This window comes from Xenia sp. Carnegie-2017, unplaced genomic scaffold (assembly GCF_021976095.1).
Source record: "Xenia sp. Carnegie-2017 unplaced genomic scaffold, XeniaSp_v1 HiC_scaffold_24, whole genome shotgun sequence".
In the NCBI taxonomy this organism is placed as follows: domain Eukaryota; kingdom Metazoa; phylum Cnidaria; class Anthozoa; order Malacalcyonacea; family Xeniidae; genus Xenia; species Xenia sp. Carnegie-2017.
The window spans coordinates 4446709-4470684 of NW_025813487.1; the positions used below are offsets into that span (position 1 = coordinate 4446709).

Consider the following 23976-nt stretch of genomic DNA (forward strand, 5'->3'; position numbering starts at 1 on the left):
TTCCCACGTGTCTTTCTTTAGTATTTCTTGTCGTTTCTTTACCAGTATATTTTCCTGGCTCACCGCTGTTCTTTTACGATTACGTCGGCCAGAACTGAAAAATGGTGAGGTTTATGAAGATTGCTAAAGAAATTCATCGTTTTTCTTTTCATAGGACTGATTTCTAAACAATATATTGATTATTTGAATCATTTATGACGAATACTGCGAAGCCATTTTTCGTGCTGTATTTTCATACGTACATCCTACAAGTTTCATCATTATTTGCAGTCTTTCAAAGAAAAAGGAGGTCCCGAGGAAGAAACTCAAATACACAGAATCCGCATCACGTTGACCAGCAGAAACGTCAAAAGCCTCGAGAAAGGTATGAATTTCATGAAAGTGTAGAGCAGTCACTCCAGTCAAGACTTCACTCAGCGGAGGAGTATTTCTAGCTCAATAAATAACGTAACATGAAGTATCCTTCTTTCATCAGTGCCTCTCCCCCCTAAAAACCCTCGAACTTAAGGATAGTATGCATTATACATCAATTTTTATAAATCACTGAGTATTACAACACAGTATCTTAAAAACAACCATCAAATGCTCATTGCTCTATTTTTGTCATTTTTAGTGTGCAGTGACTTGATTAAAGGAGCCAAAGAAAAAACTTGAGGTGAAGGGTCCTGTCCGTTTACCTACAAAGCGTTTGCGTATCACAACTAGAAAGACACCTTGCGGAGAAGGGTCCAAGACGTGGGATCGTTATGAGATGAGAATTCACAAAAGATTGATTGACCTTCACAGTCCGTCGGAGATTGTAAAGCAAATTGTATCCTTTCTTTATGATTTGTTCTGTAACAACCTCAGTATCATTTGTTCCATGGCCATCTTTTCTCTACTGAACTAAATATATAACTGGAATGCTATTATAAAATGCCAGATTCTGGCATGTGTTAAAATGGTTTCTTGTGTACATCCTAATGTAAGTGTAAATAATTCTTGATTTTGTGTCTCTATCGAGGGATGTAGGAAATGTTAAGATTAAAGTTGGGATTAGTTTTAGAGTTAGGATTAGGATTGGTTTTAGAGTTAAGAGTAGGATTGGTTTTAGAGTTAAGATTAGGATTGGTTTATATGCAGATTCTAAAGCCTGAATCTTATTTTAACATGATCATGAAGGGTAGAAAACATAACAAGATATTTTCATGTAAGAAATTATAATCATTGCACTGCCATTCTTAAATTATTGACCAATAAACTTCCATTTTACACCTGGGCATTCAAGTAATGATTTGCTCTAGATTGGATGGCAAAGATATTTGCCAAGAACTTTTTCCTAACATGTGGCCCAAATATATTAATTGTTTTTAACCTTGGAGTATCGTTACATGTTTGTAAATGTAGATCGTCCAGGTTAGTATAGTTCTGAGAAGGATTGTTTTTGTTGTTGTTGACTACTGCTAAGATTGTTGAAACGTCAGTCAACAACAACAAAAACAGTCCTTCTCAGGACTATATCAACCTGAACAATCTACTTTTACAAACATGTAACGTGGCCCAAACTTAGGAATAAAAGATTGTTTATGGTTTAACTAGTCTGTCTCTTGCTAAAGTAACATCATTAATGTATATGTTTGACCTTAACATCACATTTTAGACATCAATCAGCATTGAACCTGGTGTTGAAGTTGAAGTGACAATTGCTGATGCATGATCTTGTGATGAAAATAATTAAAAGTTGAAGTTCATCAATAAAGTTTTGGGAATCATAAACTTTTTTCTTTTTCTTTTGCACTTTCGTTTTTGATCAATATGACTAGACTGGCTCTGTTATGGAATTATTGGATGTTTGTGAATTTATGTGTTAAAGATCAACATGCTGTTTTTACACATTGTGAACATGTGTTAAAGATCAACATGCTGTTTTTACACATTGTGAACATGTGTGTAAAGGACCAACATGCTGTTTTTACACATTGTGAACATGTGTAAAGGATCAACATTCTGTTTTTACACATTGTGAACATGTGTAAAGATCAAATGCTGTTTTTACACATTGTGAACACGTGTTAAAAATCAACATGCTGTTTTACACATTGTGAACACGTGTTAAAAATCAACATGCTGTTTTACACATTGTGAACATGTGTAAAGGACCAACATGCTTTTTAAAAATAATTTTCAAATTACTTCACATAATGGTACAATATCTGTTACTGTCATCAATATCTTCCTACTGAGTTGATCCACAATCTCATGAAGATGCTGTTAATTTTCTGCAGAAATCTTTGAGTCTACATAATATATAAACATATTAATCACAATTGTTGTGTGTTGACAATCTCATTTAAAAATGCCTGCATTTCAATTGCTAAATGCGAAACTCAAAGGAGCAAACAAACACACGAAGTAAAGGGTTAAGATCCAAAGACTTGAAACCTTCAGAGAACAATTACTCTGTTTAACGATTCTTACATTGAATGGTTTGAACCAGGAGTATCGTTATATGTTTGTAAATGTAGATCGTCCAGGTTAGTATAGTCCTGAGGACTGTTTTTGTTGTTGTTGACTGACGTTTCGACAACCTTAGCGGTAGTCATCTTAAGAGTCAAAACAATGACTACCGCTAAGGTTGTAGAAACGTCAGTCAACAACAACAAAAACAATCCTTCTCAAGGACTATATTAACCTGGATCTAAATCTACAAACATGATTCTTACATTGTATTAATATTCATCGTTGACTTTTTCAGCCAGTTAAAGATCGTTTCATAGTTTGACTTCATCCAGTGTATGTTCGTCTTTATTTTTTCAATTGCTTTCCTTCCAGACCTCGTTTTTCCAAATAACCGCGAATGTTTCTCGATAAAATCGCTTACCTGTAAAAAGAATTGCCGAGTTGGTTAAATAACAACATGAATTTCTATTGGCTTCCGACAAGCTGCTTGGCTTGTGTCTGGGGCTGTTTAAATTGTTAAGTTATCTTGCCGTAAAGGTGGCGTACCTCTTGAAGTTGAAACTTTTTGTTGAAGGTGCTTGTAAGACTTTCTAGCATTAAACCAAAATCGCTGGAATCCTCACCCACGCTACATGAAATGGATAAAGTAAGAAAGGTTTGAAAATTTAGCATAGAACATGAATATCTTAGAAAACAGAGAATGTAATTATCTTAGGAAACATAGAACATGAATATATTTTAGGAAACAAATAACATCAATATCTTAGAAAACAGAGAACATGAATATTTTAGGTAACAGAGAACATGTATATCTTAGGAAACAGAGAGCATGAATATCTTAGGAAACAGAGAACATAATTATCTTAGGAAACAGAGAACATGAATATCTTAGAAAACAGAGAACATGAATGTCTTAAGAAACAGAGAACATGAATATCTTAGGAAACAGAGAACATGAATATCTTAGGAAACAGAGAATATGATTATCTTAGGAAACAGAGAACGTGAACGGCTTAAGAGATGTGAAAACATGCAGATTGAGTATTTTATTTTTTAAAGAGCGCCACTCACCTTTTGACTATTTTATCAAAATTTTCTTTATAAAATTCCCAAGCTTGTAGTCGCCCAACTGAATTACCGCTGACGCCAAGTATTGCTGACATCATATCCTGCCGTCGAATTGTCTTCCCAACGAGTGCATCATCGAGAATTCTGCAAATGAAAACGGCAATAATTTGGTAACATTCAACTTAAGAAGAATCAGTTTTTTCTACCTTTGCAAAAGCCAAGGTTCCCGTGATGAAGTCAATCCCAACAATATTTTTCGTTTATGTGTAGCGTCAGTTTCTTCATTATACTTCGACCATAAGAATTCCCACTCCGTCATTCCACCATTTCTGATGACCGTAGTGTAGACGGTTTGCCGTAGATGAGGAGATATGGAGAGCCTGGGGACGAGATTACCATTTTAAGAGCGTGAAAGTTGTTGCCAGGTCTATTGCAACAAACCGAACAAATTCTTTCTTACTTTTCGTCATTATCGACAAACTTTGTGAAAAGCTCCTGCGCAATGTCGATGCATCCTTGATCACCTTTATCACAAAGAGAATTCAGTACCAAAGCTCGCAGATATCTTGAAAAATAAATTTCAAAGTCATCTTGTGTCGTTAAAGATAAATAGTTGCATGTTTGTAGATGTAGATTGCCCAAGTTAGTAGACTCCTGACTCCTGAAAAAACTACGGGTTTTCGTGTTGACTGACGTTTCCACAACCTTAACGGTAGTCTTCATTTGACTCTAAAGATGACAACCACTAAGGTTGTCGAAACGTCAGTCAACATCAACAACAACAGTCCTTCTCAGGACTATACCAACCTGGACGATCTACATCTACAAACATGTAACGATACTCCTCGGTTCAAATCATTAATTTATTACGATAAATAATGTTGTTTCTGTAGCCTGCTGAAAATCTTTGTTTATATCTATACTTAACCGCAACTATTCTTATATGCCATCTCATTTTGTTCTTATAAAAATTGAAGTACCTAACTTATCCACAGCTATACCTTTACCATCTCATTTTGTTCTTATAGAAAATTGAAGTACCTAACTTATCCACTGCTATACCTTTACCATCTCATTTTGTTCTTATAGAAAATTGAAGTACCTAACTTATCCACAGCTATACCTTTACCATCTCATTTTGTTCTTATAGAGAATTGAAGTACCTAACTTATTCACAGCTATACCTTAACCACCTCATTTTTTCTTATAGAAAATTGAAGTATCTAACTTATCCACAGCTATACCTTTACCACCCCATTTTGTTCTTATAGAAAATGTAAGTATCTAACCTATCCACAGCTATACCTTTATCACCTCATTTTGTCCTTATAGAAAATTGAAGTATCTAACTTATCCACAGCTATACCTTTACCACCTCATTTTGTTCTTATAGAAAATGTAAGTACCTAACTTATTCACAGCTATACCTTAACCACCTCATTTTTTCTTATAGAAAATTGAAGTATCTAACTTATCCACAGCTATACCTTTACCACCCCATTTTGTTCTTATAGAAAATGTAAGTATCTAACCTATCCACAGCTATACCTTTATCACCTCATTTTGTCCTTATAGAAAATTGAAGTATCTAACTTATCCACAGCTATACCTTTACCACCTCATTTTGTTCTTATAGAAAATTGAAGTATCTAACCTATCCACAACTATTCCCTTAGCATTTCACTTTTTTCTTACAATTTTTCTAAGTATAATACCTATCCAGAACTGTTCCTTTGTCTTCCCACTTCATCTTCAGTTCAAGTGGTTTTAATTTCTTCACCAAATATTTCTGCAGTTTTGAAGAAGAATGACGTTAAGATTATTTGGTGTGGAGAACAAAGTCTTCCCGCCAAGTTTGTCATTGTTTCCTGGAAATCTGATCTTACAATTCTCGTATTTTTAATTTCTAATTGTACAACTAAATCATCGATGGTAATTACCTTATAAAGTCCATAGGACTCGGTCAGCGATATCATTGATCCGATATAGGACAAAGAACCCAGGGCACTGTGCCAAGGAAAATATTCCGTCTCTTTATTGAGATAGCGAGTCAATTTCAGAGGAACTGTCATGGAAACGAGTCCAGCCCTGAAAAGGAGTTTGCAGACGGGTTGCGTGATTTATTTAAAGAGTGAAAACTTGTCGATTGACTTCAATTGAATTCACTTCAAAGTCAGTGGAAAAGTTAAAGGACCATATTGGGATAATGGTGTAAAATCACAGCAGTGCGCATGTTATGGATATTACAGAGACATTTTTGTATGTTTTTTTAATCTCCGAACATACATTCTTAAAACCACAAAAACTTATCAACAAGTATCTACTCTCTTTCAGTTTATAACGCTTTAAAACATAAACGAACTGTTTTTTTAACCTCCGAACATACATTCATAAAACCACAAAAATTTATCAACAAGTATCTACCCAGTTTTTGATAACGCTTTAAAACATAAATGAACTGTTTTTGTTCATTTTCAACGTACCTTCCCAGATTAAATGCATCATCCAGCAAACCACTTCTATCAACTGACGTAAATACCTTCATGAAAGAGAAGAGATGAGATTGTTTGCAAAAATGATAAAGAATAGCGTTGGTATTAACTTCTAAAATAGCGATTGTGATTGATCATTCTTTAGAAAAATTAACTAAGGCTGAAGTAACTATAATGAACATTAACACTCGGCTGTACAACAGCAAATAAACGTGTGATAACAGATTCTCCTCCAACCCCAGGAAAATAATATATGTTTCTATCAACACTGTATGTGCTGCAGTGTTGTATATTGTACCGTATGGTTTTGGAGAAGTTGCTGACTCAGTAGTTCCCAGTTCTCCTCGTCGTAATTGACACGATACAATCCCATGTGACCGACATTTGCTTTCAACCAGCCTGAATTCTTGAGAGAAAACGAGCTGCCTGTTGCGAGGAAAAGAAAATCTAGATATAACAATTCTATCCTCTTAAACCTAGGTGAACTGCTCATTTCGTCTTCGTCAAACGGTCATTCTCCTGACAAATGCCTTTACCATTCAACTTAACTGGCATGTAAAACAAAAAAAACGCTCCTAAAATTATAGTCTCGTCCGAAAGAACTCGTTAAATAATCGTTTTTGCACACTCATGATTTTGAAGATATTTGCACAAAGAGTTGATGCAAATTTATAAATACCTTTACAGTTGCTGCAAAACTTTTGCATAAAATACCTATGCAGAATTTTACACCATTAACACTTCACAACGACAGTAACTCTGTCAGGTTAATGTAACGTAAAAGCAGATATCCTTAATAATTGAAATTCTCATTATGAATTCTCACGTGTGACGTCACTTTCTCTACATACGTGACGTCACTTTCTCTATAAATCGGACGTCACAAAACTTCAATATTTCGAGAATGCAAAGAGATATGATCAAACTGTTATAAAATTCACTGTCATTTTACGAATTCTTTTCAATAAAACAATAACTTTAATAGCAAATCTTTCGTTAAACTGGCCCTCAAACGAAGAAACACAAAACTTTCTCCTACTTGAAGTATGGTTGATCCAAAACGTATGCTCTATGTCCGAATCTTGCGTGATGTAGGTCAGCGGTATGTACCATTTCTTGTCTCCTATCTCGTTTTTTCGTTGATGTCTATTCAGGGAAGAATCGATGAGGAAACGTTCTTGTGTTACTTCCATTATTTTTTCTATTCTGTGTTTGTCGTGATGAAGCTTTGATGCTTTAATTGTAACAACAGGATAACCTTTCTGTTTTATCCAACTATCCATTATTGACTTCACGTCCAGCTTACTAACCTGGCAAGAAAGTAATAAAGACCAATCATACTCGTCGAGACTTCTTGATTAGCCAATCGGATGCTTTGATAGATTGCTAATATACCGTATTCCCCACATTTTTTTCATCAGCCTCATTTAGCCACCTCCCTCATCTAGTAATGCCGCACTTGAAAGGTAGCACAAAGGAAGAAAACCCCCAACCTTCGAAAAGTCAATCTCGTGGTGAAATCATCAGAAAATATGAACGCTAATTAAGCTTTATTCAATAAAATAGAGACTTTGTCGTGGTGACAAATCTGAAAATAGTCCCAAAGATAGCAAATACCATAGTGAATGGTAAAAGTAATATAATAAGTTGATAGTTCTTAAGAAAGCAAATACCATAGTGAAAAGAAATAAGAACTATCAACTTGTTATCTTACTTATACCATTCACTATGGTATTTGCTATCTTTGGAACTATTTTCAGATTTGTTTATTGATATAAGCGTTTGCTTATATGAAACTTGCGAATGTTAAAGTGAAAATGGCGACTTGCTTTGAGTCAAAATTTCAGACAAAATCATTAATTTTTCCTCTAAAATGTATTCATGATCGATTTGCAAATTCTTTGACGGATTCATTGATTTGATTGGTTGAGCTCAGATGTGTTTTACACAGGCTAATGCAAACACCCCTCTAGACCAATAACAGCACACGTCTTATTGTTTCTATTTTATAAAATAGTTTGAAACAAGAGTCGTGTTACTTGTTTGTAGATCTTGACCCTACAGGTTAGCACAATCTTGAGAAGGACTATTGGTGTTGACTGAAGTTTCAACAAAAACATTTTCTAGTCATAAAACTTGGGAAGTCTCAACTTCGAGGGCAACAAAATCACCAACGTCAACCATATCGAAACTATACTTTGAATCTGTCTAAAATTAACTTCCTATATTCCACATACCTCGCTGAGCGCTTTCCATAAATCGTCTGCAACAGCATTTTCGTAAACATATCTCTTTAAGTAATGCTGAATTGTGTAACATACATAAATTAAAACTGACTTGAAAAATACAGACGTCAACAAACAAAATTCGCACCTGGAGACCCTTACGAAAGTTATCATTTCCCAGAAAGCTTCTCAACATGCGAATCACAGAAGAACCCTGGAGATTTTATCAAAACTTCTCAATTTAATCAACGTGTTTGCTTGCGTACTTGTATAAAACGAATATGGATTATGGCTTTGTGTTACCTTGTCGTACGAAATGCCATCAAAAATTTCGTTGATTTGCGCAGGATTGTCGACTGGTACAGATATAGGATGTGTGTTGACGATACTGTCAAACTGTAACGCTGATTGAAAGGTATCCGACGCAAATTGATCGAGCTAAAATTGGGAGATGTATAAGATAAAACTGTGCTTTTAGGTAATGTAAGAAACTGCAGTATGTAAGAAGTTTCAACATCAGATTACTCCTGTTGAAGACACAAGGCTGGAGTATATAAGAACTCAAGTTTTAACATCAGATCACTCCTGATGAAGACACAAGGCTGGAGTATATAAGAACTCAAGTTTTAACATCAGATCACTCCTGATGAAGACACAAGGCTGGAGTATATAAGGACTCAAGTTTCAACATCAGATCACTCCTGATGAAGACACAAGGCTGGAGTATATAAGGACTCAAGTTTCAACATCAGATCACTCCTGATGAAGACACAAGACTGGAGTATATAAGGACTCAAGTTTTAACATCAGATCACTCCTGATGAAGACACAAGGCTGGAGTATATAAGAACTCCAGTTTTAACATCAGATCACTCCGGATGAAGACACAAGGCTGGAGTATATAAGAACTCAAGTTTTAACATCAGATCACTCCTGATGAAGACACAAGGCTGGAGTATATAAGAACTCAAGTTTTAACATCAGATCACTCCTGATGAAGACACAAGGCTGGAGTATATAAGAACTCAAGTTTTAACATCAGATCACTCCTGATGAAGACACAAGGCTGGAGTATATAAGAACTCAAGTTTTAACATCAGATCACTCCTGATGAAGACACTAGACTGGAGTATATAAGAACTCAAGTTTTAACATCAGATCACTCCTGATGAAGACACTAGACTCTAGTATATAAGAACTCAAGTTTTAACATCAGATCACTCCTGATGAAGACACTAGACTGGAGTATATAAGAACTCAAGTTTTAACATCAGATCACTCCTGATGAAGACACTAGACTCTAGTATATAAGAACTCAAGTTTCAACATCAGATCACTCCTGATGAAGACACTAGACTGGAGTACATAAGAACTCAAGTTTCAACATCAGATCATTCGTGATGAAGATACTAGACTGGGATAACAAGATCTATTCAACGTTTTGGCGACATTAGAACGGACTTATCTTAGTTTCATCAATATCCTGACAGTGGCGAAGAAACTTGTTGATTGAGTGGGCACATATTCATATATTCATGTTCTGCTGCACCAATTTCCTTTGAAATCCATTGTTTTCAAGGTATCAAAACATGCATATATGAATTTGTGCTCCACCACCTCCCAAATAACGAGTTCGCTACGCCACTGTATCCAGAACTTCGTCAACAATTATTTCTCACCATTTTCCAATCTTTAGCATAAACATCAGCTCCCACATACTCGATGTAGTTTGCAAATCCCTCGTTTAACCAAAGATCATTCCACCATTTCATCGTCACAAGATTACCAAACCACTAAAATACAAAAAGAAATGATTCAGAGATTCTAAAGATATAAAGATTGTAAATACAATGGTCGTATATAAAGAAAGAAAACTTGCTACAAACTTTCGTGCATTCTGGTTTTAACTACAAAAGACTCCGACATTTCCAATATCATTAGATAAACATATTTTCTCGTTTACAGGCCTTTTTGTGTGAAACTTGTTCGAAAATAAAAGTTTGACAACGTGAAATTTGAAAGGAAATGTGTTTTACATGTCATTATGAGTAACGTGTTGATATCGCGCCATATGAAATTTCCTTCCTCAGTTACATTTACATTTTTATACATTATATAAATAAAAAAGATCAAATAAGAATATAAGGACCAATAAGAAAAAGGACAAAAAAACTACAAACAACACCAGAACTACAACATTACATTCTAATAATATTAACACCGATCATATTAACAATACACGAAAAACCCATGGCAGCGCATTCCACACCATCCAATCACATTAATTCACACGCTAATCCAATTAGACGCGTCTACAAGCTAAAGGCACATGTAAATAGTAACTTCCTCATTCTGATGAAGGCTCGAAGCAACGAGTCGAAAGCTCAATAAAATAATTTTTAAACGATCCGGAGAATCTTTCATTTTTATACATTATATAAATATAGAAGTATTTGAGTAACCTTGCAATCACGCGTTTTGATGCTTTGAACTATTTGATGTTTTATAAATTGAATGTCCCATGACGTGCGTGGGCGCCGCGCGTTTTCGTGACTGTTGCAAGCCGATTACGTGTGCGAAGCTTCCCAAATTTTCCCATTTTTCGTTAGCGCGTGTCGTCCCGCGAGGGCTTATTCACACATAAAAGCCGCGCAACTCCTATAAAAGCGCCTGGGTACGAGGCTGTATTTGGATTACCTGATGTGCCAACTCATGCGCAATAACGACCGTCACCATTTGACGGTCGCTGGCGCTTCCTGATTTTGGATTAAACAGCAAGAGCGTCTCACGAAACGTCACTAGTCCCCAGTTCTCCATCACACCAGCGATGAAATCGGGAAGAGCGATTAGATCTGAAAATTTTTACATGATTTGCTATTTAGATTTATAAAATAAAACAATAAAACGCGTGCAGTGATTGGTCTAAGGCCGTGTTTGCATTAGCCTGTGCAAAACACATCAGAGCTCAACCAATCAAATCAATCAAAACAATCAATCAGTCCAAGAGAATTTGCAATTCGATCATGAATAATTTTAGAGAAAAAATTGAAATGTTTGACTTTTTTCGCATTATTGCTATTTCATAAAAGAAATAAAAGATGTTTTTCGTGTTTACACTGACTTATGCAAGCCTCGGAGACGTTTGTGAGAACCCTCGAGCATGTGCAACCCACGACTTTCGGTCTCGACTTTGCACTGATCTGCTCTCAAGTTCTCCCGAAGGTCTCCTCGGTTTGCATAAGCCTGTGCAAACACAGTAAACATCTTTTATTTCTTAAATGAAAAACAGTAAGTCTTTTGAATGTAAAACAACGATGTTCTAACTTTAAGTGAACTTTTGTAGATTTTGATCGCTATTAATCAGACCATATTTTCAATACAACTGTTGTTTGATTTAAGTTCACTTACCCATTTTCGGTAACTGGTACTTTATGTTGAAGAATTCTTCGTAATATGTCAAAACATGTCGCGCAACATCCAAAGCATGCTTCGTGTCATTTAAAGCCTGTTCCTTCGCCCAGACACGGAGCTAGAATGAGGAAATGGAAAAGCAGTGAATGAATAATGACTGAAATAATATGGAGATGAAATAAGGAGAGATGAAGGAGAGTTGGTCAGAGATGTTATGAAATGAAGAAATGAGAAGATATGGAATGGTGGACATTACAGTGAAGATGAAGGAAGGAAGACTGTGGTGATGTTGAGATGAAATAAGAAGAGATGAAGGAGAGTTGGTCAGAGATGTTATGAAATGAAGAAATGAGAAGATATGGAATGGTGGACAATACAGAGAAGTTGAAGGAAGGAAGACTGTGGTGATGTTGAGATGAAATAAGAAAAGATGAAAAGTTAATGTAGTTTTGACAACACTGATACCTTAATACCATTTTTTGTCGTAGTTTCCGTATATTTAAAATCGCTGACCACATACGCAACCAGGTACGTGCTCATCTTGACTGTTTTTTCAAAATGATCCAAAAACATCCCCTTTGCGCCGTGGTCTTCTTCAAAGGCATGTTGGAGATGGAAGAGTACTTTGCACCACGCAAAATCTTTATCTCAAACGTCGCTTTGAGCTCGGGCTCATCGAAACATGGGAACGCTGACCGTGCGTATACGGGCTCAAAATGAGTTGCGGCGAGCACCCTGAAACACAAGTTTGATATACAGAGAAAAAGGATAAGAGAGACAGAAGACGAGTCAAACAATAGTACTTACCGTGTTTCGCCATCTTTTGTCCTATAGGAACTCTTATAAAACCCTTCCATGTTATTTGATATTTCTCCTTCAAAATCCATACTTAGAACGTACTTCCCGTTCATTTTCAGCTGATTTTCCAACTCCAAAGTGACTAAGTTGAGTTCCTTGTTTTCGGCAATGTCTTTCACCTTGATTTCAGTATTGTCCTCCCCAGTCTCCTCACGAGTCAACTTTATCTTTTCATATCGAAGATTTTTTACGTGGAAAATCACACGACGCGTGTTTTTAAAGCAACGCATTTTTATTCGAACTCTGCCTTGAAAAGTGAGCTTCTCGAGGTTGGGATGTATAAATAAGTCGTAATGAAAAGGTTTGACGTCCTTTGGTATACGTATCGATCTATACTTAAACTCTCTTCCCTTTGTGTCAAATAATTTCTTTCTAATAACTGTCTTGTCCCTCGCAACATGTCTCTGGAGACTTCCGTCTGTAATCGAAATACAAACGAGCAAAAATATGACTCGAATCAAAGTTGAACTAGAATTTCGATGACTCATATTTTCTTCCAGATCTTCAAATTATTTAAATGTACTTTCGTATACATTTCCAAAATTCAACAGGTAATTCATTCGCCTGGAACAAGATGACAATACCAGCAAATGCGTGATTTATTTCATTAAAAATTATTGCACAAGCTTTGTTGAAAACTGGTCAATAAAGTCGAATGTTGTCATTTCAAAAGACATTTGAAAATGTCGTTGTTACATAACAGGCGAGTCAACAGTCTCTGGGAAGTATGGACCAAAACATGGATGTTTTGTTTTAAAAAATTTCTCTTTTGTCTACGAAAGTTCCTCTCGCTAAATAAACTATAATATCCAAGGATACGGTAAAATTTAGTTTAGGAAACTTTAAAAATATAGTATATCCAAACATAACTCTTTCATTTCCTGTTTCATGGCAAAGAAACTGCTTTTATTGTCAATAAGAACGTTGAAATAAATAACAAAGTCCAGGACTTTGACTTAAGGCGCATCTCCACTAGACGATTTTTGTGACGATCGTCTTAAATTTTAGCGACAATATTTCGAACACGAATTATAGGACGATTTTGTTAGTCATCTCCACTAGACGATTATTTCGCGGTGTTTTCCAATAAACAAAATGGCGTCTATAAATAAAAGATATATTCTATATTTGCTGCTTCGTAGAAGATATTTATTTCTTAACAATCTTCACCAAAAAATGCTCAGGGAGAACACCAAAACAAGAAAAAGGAAACGTCGATTTTGGATAAGAAAGCTGTACGAAGAAAGAAATGTGAAAGGAGAATATAAGTTATTGATAAATGATATGCGACTCCACGACCATGAAAGATACTTTCGTATGTTTCCAAAGACATATGAAAGTTTGCTAAAGTTGATAGGACCCGACATAATGAAAGTTTCGACGAAAATGAGAGAACCTATTGGACCTGACCAAAGACTTGCAGTGACACTACGATATTTAACTAAACTTCTGTTGTTTCTTCGTTACTAGTAGCCATGTTGAAATCATTAATATGAACTGCTAGGTTGGCCATGTGCAGTGTTTGCTCATCTCTGATATTTGATTGGCTAAAATTTTGACGATCGTAAAGCGCTTGACGAAAAGTTAAAACAGTTTAAACTTTTCGTCAGAATCAAAATCGTCAAAAATTTCGTCCGAACGAAAAGCTTTTTGCCTCTGCGCATGTGTCGTCGCGTAAATTTAAGACGAACGTCACAAAAATCGTCTAGTGGAGATGCGCCTTTAGAAGTGTTCTTTTAATGACAGACACAATTAGATCCAAATTGTTACAGTCCAACGTTGTTGAATCATTAAATCGTTATGAACTATTTTAAAAACCTTTTAAAAAATGAATCACTATTTGATTTTGTGCAAATATTCCATGTAGTTCTTAAACATAAACTAAAAGAAATTAGTCATTGAAAAAACTTTCAAACGCCACCTTAGCAACTTACTAACCATTTATTATAACTAATTATAAAATAAACACAATGAAACGCGTTCGCTGATTGGTCTAGAGCTGTGTTTGCATTAGCCAGTGCAAAGCACATCTGAGCTCAACCAATGAAATAAATCTAAACAATCAATCAGTCAAAGAGAATTTGCCAATCGAGGAAAAATTTTAGAGAAGAAATTATAATTTTTGTCTTTTTCGCATTATTGCGATTTTATAAAAGAAATAAAAGATGTTTTTCGTGTTTGCACTGGCTTATGCAAACCTCGGAGACGTTTGTGAGAACTCTCGAGTTCTCCCAAAGGTCTCCTCGGTTTGCGTAAGCCTGTGCCAACATAGTAAACATCTTTTATTTCTTAAATGAAATACAAGTAAACATGAAAAAGGCTGACAACGCGTAAACATGAAGAAGGCTGACAACGCGTAAACATGAAGAAGGCTGACAACGCGTAAACATGAAGAAGGCTGACAACGCGTAAACATGAAGAAGGCTGACAACGCGTAAACATGAAGAAGGCTGACAACGCGTAAACATGAAAAAGCTGACAACGCGTAAACATGAAGAAGGCTGACAACGCGTAAACATGAAGAAGGCTGACAACGCGTAAACATGAAGAAGGCTGACAACGCGTAAACATGAAGAAGGCTGACAACGCGTAAACATGAAGAAGGCTGACAACGCGTAAACATGAAGAAGGCTGACAACGCGTAAACATGAAGAAGGCTGACAACGCGTAAACATGAAGAAGGCTGACAACGCGTAAACATGAAGAAGGCTGACAACGCGTAAACATGAAGAAGGCTGACAACGCGTAAACATGAAGAAGGCTGACAACGCGTAAACATGAAAAAGGAAGAAGGCTGACAACGCGTAAACATGAAGAAGGCTGACAACGCGTAAACATGAAGAAGGCTGACAACGCGTAAACATGAAGAAGGCTGACAACGCGTAAACATGAAAAAGCTGACAACGCGTAAACATGAAAAGGCTGACAACGCGTAAACATGAAGAAGGCTGACAACGCGTAAACATGAAGAAGGCTGACAACGCGTAAACATGAAGAAGGCTGAAAACGCGTAAACATGAAGAAGGCTGACAACGCGTAAACATGAAGAAGGCTGACAACGCGTAAACATGAAGAAGGCTGACGTAAACATGAAGAAGGCTGAAAACGCGTAAACATGAAGAAGGCTGACAACGCGTAAACATGAAGAAGGCTGAAAACGCGTAAACATGAAGAAGGCTGAAAACGCGTAAACATGAAGAAGGCTGAAAACAAACATGAAGAAGGCTGACAACGCGTAAACATGAAGAAGGCTGAAAACGCGTAAACATGAAGAAGGCTGAAAACGCGTAAACATGAAGAAGGCTGAAAACGCGTAAACATGAAGAAGGCTGAAAACGCGTAAACATGAAGAAGGCTGAAAACGCGTAAACATTATCACCATGAATGATTTATTAAGCAAAACAATTTGTATCGTCTAAATTGAACCTCCCTTTCAACCATTATGTTATAAAATTTTGATTCATTTTGGATAGTAAATTTCTTTTACCTTACAATATTTTCATGATTCAATCTAGAAAGTGTAACCTCTCTTCTCGAGTAATTTTGCGATTAAACAGAACACTTCTCGGATTCAAAGAAATTCTTTTGATCGCATAGAGACAGCCTTCCAATATATTACGTACCTAAGCGCATACAAAGCATTTCCAACTAACGTACAAAATTTCCTTCACATGACCAAATTACCGTTTACTTAAACGATGCATGTAATAAAAAGTTACCTTGACAAGCAAACTCTCTTTTTTCCAAGCATTTGCAACACTTCAAATTCATTCCGAACTCTTGAATTACTCGTATGGGCATGGGCATCAAATCAGGAGACTCATCTCCATCATAACACCTATTTTGATTTCTCCCTTGATCTTTTTCAGCGTCAAGTTTATCTGAAGTGATGTTATTTGCTTAACCGTGCGACATGGGACTCGGAGGGATAAAAGGATGTCCAAAAAGCTCCTGTGTTAAGCATTGGTTAAGGCTCTCCGGATAAGGACATCTATACAACATGTATATGACATTAAAAAACAGTTTTTAAATTCTTTGTCACTTCAATGCTTGTTTTTCTTCATGATCTTCATTTTTTCAAGTGTAAGCTTTGAGTGGAACTTTTCAAGCATGGCTATCATTATACTAACAAATACATATTCCGAGAAAGATAACTCTCTTTATAAAAATGCGATTATTCGATGAAAAGGAACTTACAAGTCCAAAACGAGCTTTTCAATGTAACCAATGACCAAACTCTTTTCCTTAACATTAGTTTAGTTTTTAAAGAAAACACCAAAAAAATGTAAAGAAAGAAAACACCTAAAAAATGTAAAAAAGAAAAACACAAAAATGTCGAAACGCGTTTACTGAATCATACCCTATGGGCAAAAATTAGAGAAAAATAGCAAATAATAAGTCTTTATATATATTTATTGAGCTAAACGAAAATTGTTCACATCTTTTTTCATGTTTAGATACAATGGAAAATTTTACCTGAAAATGAACGCGAACTAATCCTTCCACAATCTCACGGAGAAGCCACCACATTCTCTGTTGGTTCTTGTAATATCTCTCGTCAATAATATTCCTTAGAGTACTCTTCTTACAATACTCCATCTGTATATAGAAAGTTTGCAGAGTACACTTTCGAAATCAGATTCGTCGTCCTAAAGGAAAGAATCGGGTAGTTATTTTTACATATCTTCAGCAACATCATCAACAGTTGCCACTACTATATAATATTTCCATAATTTCGTAAAAGCACTATTGCCAATACACATTTAATATAAACGACAACTTTTTTGAAAATAGACATGTTTCGACATCTCATGATGCCATCTTCAGTATGAATGAAATAATAGGTGATACAGGGTTTATATAAAAGTAATATGATACATAAACGTATTATAATACGCTCGGACGCTCCTCATTATATTATCTTATTTCCTTTTTATTGTTCTAATTTATGTATCATATTACTTTTATATAAACCCTGTATCACCTATTATTTCATTCATACTGAAGATGGCATCATGAGATGTCGAAACATGTCTATTTTCAAAAAAGTTGTCGTTTGTATTAAATGTGTACTATATAATACCTGAGCCAACAAGCTTCCAAACTGTATATGTGATTCATCGATATTTCTTTTGAACATATCTTTAGTAGACTCGTTGTTATTAATAGATTTTGTTTTTTTATTGTAACCTCAACCTTGATAGAGCTTTTATCGTCGTTAACATGCTTGGAATCATTTGTGTTTTCATTGGTCCACGAGTCTTTATCCAAAACTCTTTAGCGTACGCTATGTGCTTGAACTACGTTCAATTTTATCAAGCTTTCTTCAACCTTAGGCGACGTTATTTCTCCTCTGTCATGCTTCATTTTGTTTCACGGTGGGAAGTTTCATTTTCAAGTATTTCTTTTACCTAAATCCACGAATTACAACATCTGTCATAAATATTAGAGCAATGTTGATGAGTTTGATATGCATTTGTGAAAACAAGCTTAAGAAGACAAAGAGCGTGCCAAAAATATATGATTGAAATCTGCTAAGCGCATATACAAGCAGCAATTTCAGAGCTTGCTCCGTCACAAATTAATTGAAAATTAATCTGAGCATGCGTACTCAACTGCACCAACTCTCCAAGTTCATGGTCATGGCAAACGACCAACTAGTACCAATTGTAGAGTAATTAGCTCGCTCAGTCACAAATTTCCAGATAAATCATCTGCGCATGCGCAGTATGCTTGAGCATGCGCAGTCGACTTGACCAGCTGCCTAAGTTCATGGTCATGGCAACGACCAATCAGGGGCGAAATTTAAGGGGGGGTATGGGGGGGGAACTAACCCCCCCAAAATGTTAACGTTGCAGGGCAACGATTGGATTTGCAGGGCTAATTACAAAACTAAACACTAGGATACGTGCAAACAGTTATCCACATAGTTTGAAAATATAGTTCAGTTTTAATTTAAGCTGGATTTGCACTTCATGGGTAAGAACGGTAAACGGTACGCATCAAGGAAACTTTCCGTTTATAAATTTCCTGTTGTTTTGGCGGACATTTTAAAAGCAGATATGCATCATCATCGGAAGTGTTCGTAAGTAAAATTATTGAAGTTTTTATATCTTAAGTGGAAACACCATACTATATTTTTACATCAGTAAACACAAACACTAAGATAAATTTTGTTGATTTAAATTGATTGAAGCTTTTTAGTAGCTAGTGTTTGTATAGTTTATTTTACGAACAAGGAAAGTCAAGGATGAATGGTAAGTAATAGCAATTATTTAAACAAAAAACCCGAAACCAACAAATGTGTAAATGTGATTGGTATTTATTGTGATTATAACAGAAAATTCCAAAGTTATCAAGAACAAGAGAAAACGGCCGTATCGGCAAAAAATTAAGTGTTCTGCATGTAATAAAGAAATGTTCAATGATAATTTTTCTAAACATAATAATTCCACTCACAAAGGAAAGGGCAAAGTTATTAACATCGTTGATCCGTCACAAAAAAGACTCTCATTTGCGTCGTGCATTGTAAGTTAAAATTTGTTTGAAGTTCATAAAAGTGTAGTAACAAAGGACTTGTTTTATAAAGTCTGTTTTAAACTAATGTTTAGAAAAGTCTTTAGAGTCAAGCAGCACCAGCCTTAAAGAGATAAATGAAACAGCTGTCGTTGTGTATGAAGAAAAAAACAAAGATGAGTTGAAGTCATGTGCTGTTTCAGAAAATCCGTTTACTATTGAAGACAACACGTCTGGTACACATGAAATAGCAGAATTTGAGGCAAGGGTAGATGATAATATAAACGAAGAAGTGGAACTTTGTGTGGCTATTGAAGAGCCATTATTTGTTGACGACGACACTTCTGTTAACAGTCACGTAGCGAGATTTAGAGCAGTAGAAAATAGTTGTTTGCTGAGTGATGATAGCTCAAATGAAGAGGTAGACGTTAAGATTAAATCATGCAATACTTATTTCATTAGTCTTTTGATTGTTCAGAATAAAAATACGAATCTTTTTTAATACGAATCTTTCAAGTGTCATTTATTCATCTGTTAAAAGCAGATTTTTGCATTTAATTTACTGGATGTGTCTTTTTTACAATGTCTTTATACGTTTAGGCTGCACAAAGTGAAAAGTCATCAAACTGTGATTCAGATAACCAAGAAGATATTACATGGATCACTTGTGCAGGACAGTTAAGAGTTCTATCACAACTTTTTCATCAGTGTGAGAATATTCTTAATGAAGCGATAATAGAAGCGAAAACTGCCATTAAAGATATAATAGTACGCTAAAGTGCGTTCTGCCACAAAAATACAACATGTATTCCAAAAATATATAGTGTAAATACTGTTCCATATGATCTGCAGGGCATCTTATGTCCTTGCAGGGCAATTTCATCCCCAACCCCCCCATTTAAAAGGTGCTAGTTTCGCCCCTGCGACCAATTGCATCTACTAGCACCGATTTTGAAGTAAATAGCATGCTTAGTAACAATTTAATGGAGAAATCATCTGCGCATGCGCTTGAGCATGCGCAATCCACTCGAATAATTGTTCATAGTCATGGCAACGACTAACTATATGTACTTGCACTACATTTGTCGTAATTAATTAACTTAGTCGCAAATTATTAAAGAAATCATCTGGGCATGCGCAGTAGTGACTTTAATAATACCACAACTTTCGTAAGCCTTTGAATTTTTGTATATATATATAAAGCCAATACTAGGTATAGTAGATGTCAACTAGCAGTGGAAGCTGGGTGCGATATAGTATGCAGTGGCTTAGGGGCCCACACTTCGGTGGCGACCGCACTCTCCCTGCGTACCCCGAGCAAAGCCTATTGCAGGTGATCTCGGGGTCTGATGGGCGGAAGCTTGCTATTGGCATCTCCCAAGTAGGATAGCGTGGAGGGGCCGAAATCTCCAACCGAAACGTTAACATGCGGCGTTCTAGTGCCTCGGCTTAAGAAGGTATCGGGAAGCATGGCCCGAAAACGGGGTTTTTTGCTTTCAAATTTTATCTTTTTAAAATAAAATAAACCAAGCAATGCTTCAACTAAACTTTTTTGAAACTGTGCCTTTTTATGACAGTTATAATTTAAAACATCTTTAAACATGTTTTATACATTTTTTTTGGTTTATCTTTCTGATTGAACTCTCACATTTCCTGTTTCTCATGTATCACGAACAAATCATCCATGGGCTTCATGGCAGACATGATTATCTAGTTCTCTTAATAAACATGAGACGCTCTATTGCTTAACTATCTCGGGGTATCGGGAGGCATGGATCGAAAGCGGGATTTTTTGTTTTCAAAATTTGTCTTTTTTCTTTGTAAAAACTCTTCTCATAAAAGAAACTAGACCATCTAAGGATACTGCAAAGGTTCAAACAACTTCTGCCTTTTTGACTTATAACTTAAACTAACTCTAAGCATGTTTATACGTTTTTTACTTGTTACCTTTTACAATGTAACTTTCTCATAACTCTCTCGTGATGAACGAGAGTCTCCTTATAAAATATGACGCTCTCATTATGAACGAAAGCAATAATGGGCTCCATGGAAGAAAGGGATTATCTACTTTGTTATAATAGTTTCTACAAAGATAACATTTAATAAGCCAAACAATTTGTATCGTCTAAATTTAAAATACGCTTTAAACCATTGTGTTAAAAAATATTGATTCATTTTGGATAGTAAATTTCTTTTTACGTACCTTGAAATATTTTCATGATTCAATCTAGAAAGTAACTTCTCTTCTCGAGTAATTTTGCGATTAAATAGCACACTTTTCGTATTCAAAGAAACTCTTTTGATCGCATAGAGACAGCCTTCCAATTTATCACGTACCTAAGCGTATATAAAGCATTTCCAAATTACGTACAAAGTTTCCTTTACATGACCAAATTACCGTCTATTTAAACGATGAATGTAATAAAAAGTTACCTTGATAAGCAAACTCTCCTTTTTCCAAGCATTTTCAACAACACAAATTCATTCTGAACTCTTGAATTTCTCGCAGTATAGCCGAAGGAATGGGCATCAAATCAGGAGACTCATCTCCATCATCACAGCCATTTTGATTTCTTTCTTGATCTTTTTCAGCATCAAGCTTATCTGAAGTGATGCTATTTGCTTAAACCGTGCAACATGGGATTTGGAGAGATAAAAGGATGTCCAAGAATCTGTAGATGTCAACAAGTCATTGTGTAGTCAACATGTCAACAAGTCATTGTGTAGTCAACATGTCAACAAGTCATTGTGTAGTCAACATGTCAACAAGTCATTGTGTAGTCAACATGTCAACAAGTCATTGTGAAGTCAACATGTCAACAAGTCATTGTGTATTCAACATGTCAACAAGTCATTGTGTAGTCAACATGTCAACAAGTCATTGTGTAGTCAACATGTCAACAAGTCATTGTGTAGTCAACATGTCAACAAGTCATTGTGTAGTCAACATGTCAACAAGTCATTGTGTATTCAACATGTCAACAAGTCATTGTGTAGTCAACATGTCAACAAGTCATTGTGTAGTCAACATGTCAACAAGTCATTGTGTAGTCAACATGTCAACAAGTCATTGTGTAGTCAACATGTCAACAAGTCATTGTGTTATATGTTTGTAAATGATGATCGTCCAGGTTAATAAAGTCCTGAGAAGGACTGTTTTTGATGTTGTTGACTGACGTTTCGACAACCTTAGCGGTAGTCATCTTCAGAGTCAAATGAGGAGTAAACGTCAGGTTAGCCGTATTTATTGTCTGGTTCTTACGTCATTGTATTGTGTGTACAGGAAATGTGTATTGTCATTGTGGATTAGTGTGAAGTGAAATATTTTATTTTTAGTTGTGATGTGTGATTTAGGTGTGACGTTTTTAGTTGTAATGTGTGGGTGTCAATTGTGTATTGTCATTGTGAATTAGTTTTAAGTGTAATGTTTTTATTTGATCGTTTGTTTGTATTGTGAATAAGTCGTTTGTAAGGTGCCGGTAATTGCTGTGATCTGTTCAGGGGGGTTTGTTCCAAGTTGGTATACCAACTTTCTAATGTAAGCCGTTGTCTATAGTCAGTACTGTAAGTGATGCATTTTGCCGAGTCCCAGTCAATGTTGTGCTTTGTGATTCGGTGATGTTCGGCAATGTGATTAGTTTTGTCTTGTTTCTTAGTAGCTCGTTTGTGCTCAGTAAGTCTTATGTTTAAGTTCCTGCCAGTTTCCCCGATATAGGAGGCGTGGCAGTCGGAGCAGTTTATTTTGTAAACTGCACCTTGTCGTTCGTTGGGTTGTTCTTTGTCCTTTATGTTCGTTAGTACTTGTCGTAATGTTGTGATTGGTTTATGTGCGACACGTATGTTGTATGGTCGTAAGATACGCGAGATAGTCTCAGACGTACCTTTGATGTAAGGTATCGTTGCTGTTGTCACTGAGTTGTTCGTTTCGTTGGGTTCGTTGGGTTTGTAAGTGTTGCGTTTGATAAAGTCAGAGTTATAGTTGTTTTGTCAAAACACGTTTGAGATAGTTGTTTTCGTTTTGTAGAGCGTCCGGTGAATCACATATGATTTGTGCACGTCTTGTTAATGTTCTGATTGTGGTGGCTTTGTGTGATGTAGGGTTGTAAGATGATTGGTCTAGTAGTCGGTCAGTATGTGTTGGCTTGCGATAAACTGTTGTTCCTAGTTTTTGATTGTCATGTTTTACCAAACAGTCGAGAAAAGGAAGAGTTCCGTTTTCTTCGACATCTTTGGTAAATTGTATGTGGCTGTTCTGTTTGTTGATGTGAGTATGGAAGTCATCAATCTCGTCTGCATGTAGTGCTGTGATCTTCACACTAATCCACAATGACAATACACATTTCCTGTACACACAATACAATGACGTAAGAACCAGACAATAAATACGGCTAACCTGACGTTTACTCCTCATTTGACTCTGAAGATGACTACCGCTAAGGTTGTCAAAACGTCAGTCAACAACATCAAAAACAGTCCTTCTCAGGACTTTATTAACCTGGACGATCATCATTTACAAACATATAACGATACTCCCGGGTTCAAACCATTTACCTTAAGTCATTGTGTATTCAACATGTCAACAAGTCATTGTGTAGTCCACATGTCAACAAGTCATTGTGTAGTCCACATGTCAACAAGTCATTGTGTAGTCAACATGTCAACAAGTCATTGTGTAGTCAACATGTCAACAAGTCATTGTGTAGTCAACATGTCAACAAGTCATTGTGTAGTCAACATGTCAACAAGTCATTGTCAACATGTCAACAAGTCATTGTGTAGTCAACATGTCAACAAGTCATTGTGTAGTCAACATGTCAACAAGTCATTGTGTAGTCCACATGTCAACAAGTCATTGTGTAGTCAACATGTCAACAAGTCATTGTGTAGTCAACATGTCAACAAGTCATTGTGTAGTCAACATGTCAACAAGTCATTGTGAAGTCAACATGTCAACAAGTCATTGTGTA

At 35.9% G+C, this 23976-nt stretch overlaps 2 protein-coding genes and 2 long non-coding RNA genes across 4 annotated transcripts; 2 read left to right on the forward strand and 2 right to left on the reverse strand.

The window, feature by feature from the left end:
- The first annotated feature begins 2 nt into the window (after positions 1–2).
- Positions 3–1755, forward strand: LOC124451055 (40S ribosomal protein S20-like). The gene is given in 5 exon segments (XM_047001689.1): positions 3–104; positions 271–364; positions 614–647; positions 649–811; positions 1640–1755. Coding segments are annotated over 5 exon segments (351 nt in total). The 5' UTR covers positions 3–101; the 3' UTR covers positions 1697–1755.
- Positions 1740–16368, reverse strand: LOC124451054 (aminopeptidase N-like). Its single transcript, XM_047001688.1, is given in 22 exon segments — positions 1740–2276; positions 2703–2860; positions 2986–3067; positions 3511–3651; positions 3714–3887; positions 3968–4072; positions 5223–5296; positions 5448–5595; positions 5991–6046; positions 6298–6425; positions 7039–7309; positions 8237–8302; positions 8373–8438; positions 8528–8662; positions 9904–10017; positions 10922–11076; positions 11633–11753; positions 12101–12222; positions 12225–12370; positions 12443–12911; positions 15981–16116; positions 16213–16368. Coding segments are annotated over 20 exon segments (2583 nt in total). The 5' UTR covers positions 12724–12911; positions 15981–16116; positions 16213–16368; the 3' UTR covers positions 1740–2236.
- LOC124451057 lies at positions 13111–16524 on the forward strand. The gene is made up of 2 exons (XR_006950326.1): positions 13111–13313; positions 16363–16524. It is a non-coding gene; the product is annotated as an uncharacterized LOC124451057 (long non-coding RNA).
- A 345-nt stretch (positions 16525–16869) lies between these two features.
- Positions 16870–22086, reverse strand: LOC124451307. Its single transcript, XR_006950399.1, has 4 exons — positions 21443–22086; positions 21213–21346; positions 17577–17904; positions 16870–17142 (listed from the first exon to the last, which is right to left on the reverse strand). It is a non-coding gene; the product is annotated as an uncharacterized LOC124451307 (long non-coding RNA).
- Between the last annotated feature and the right edge of the window lie 1890 nt (positions 22087–23976).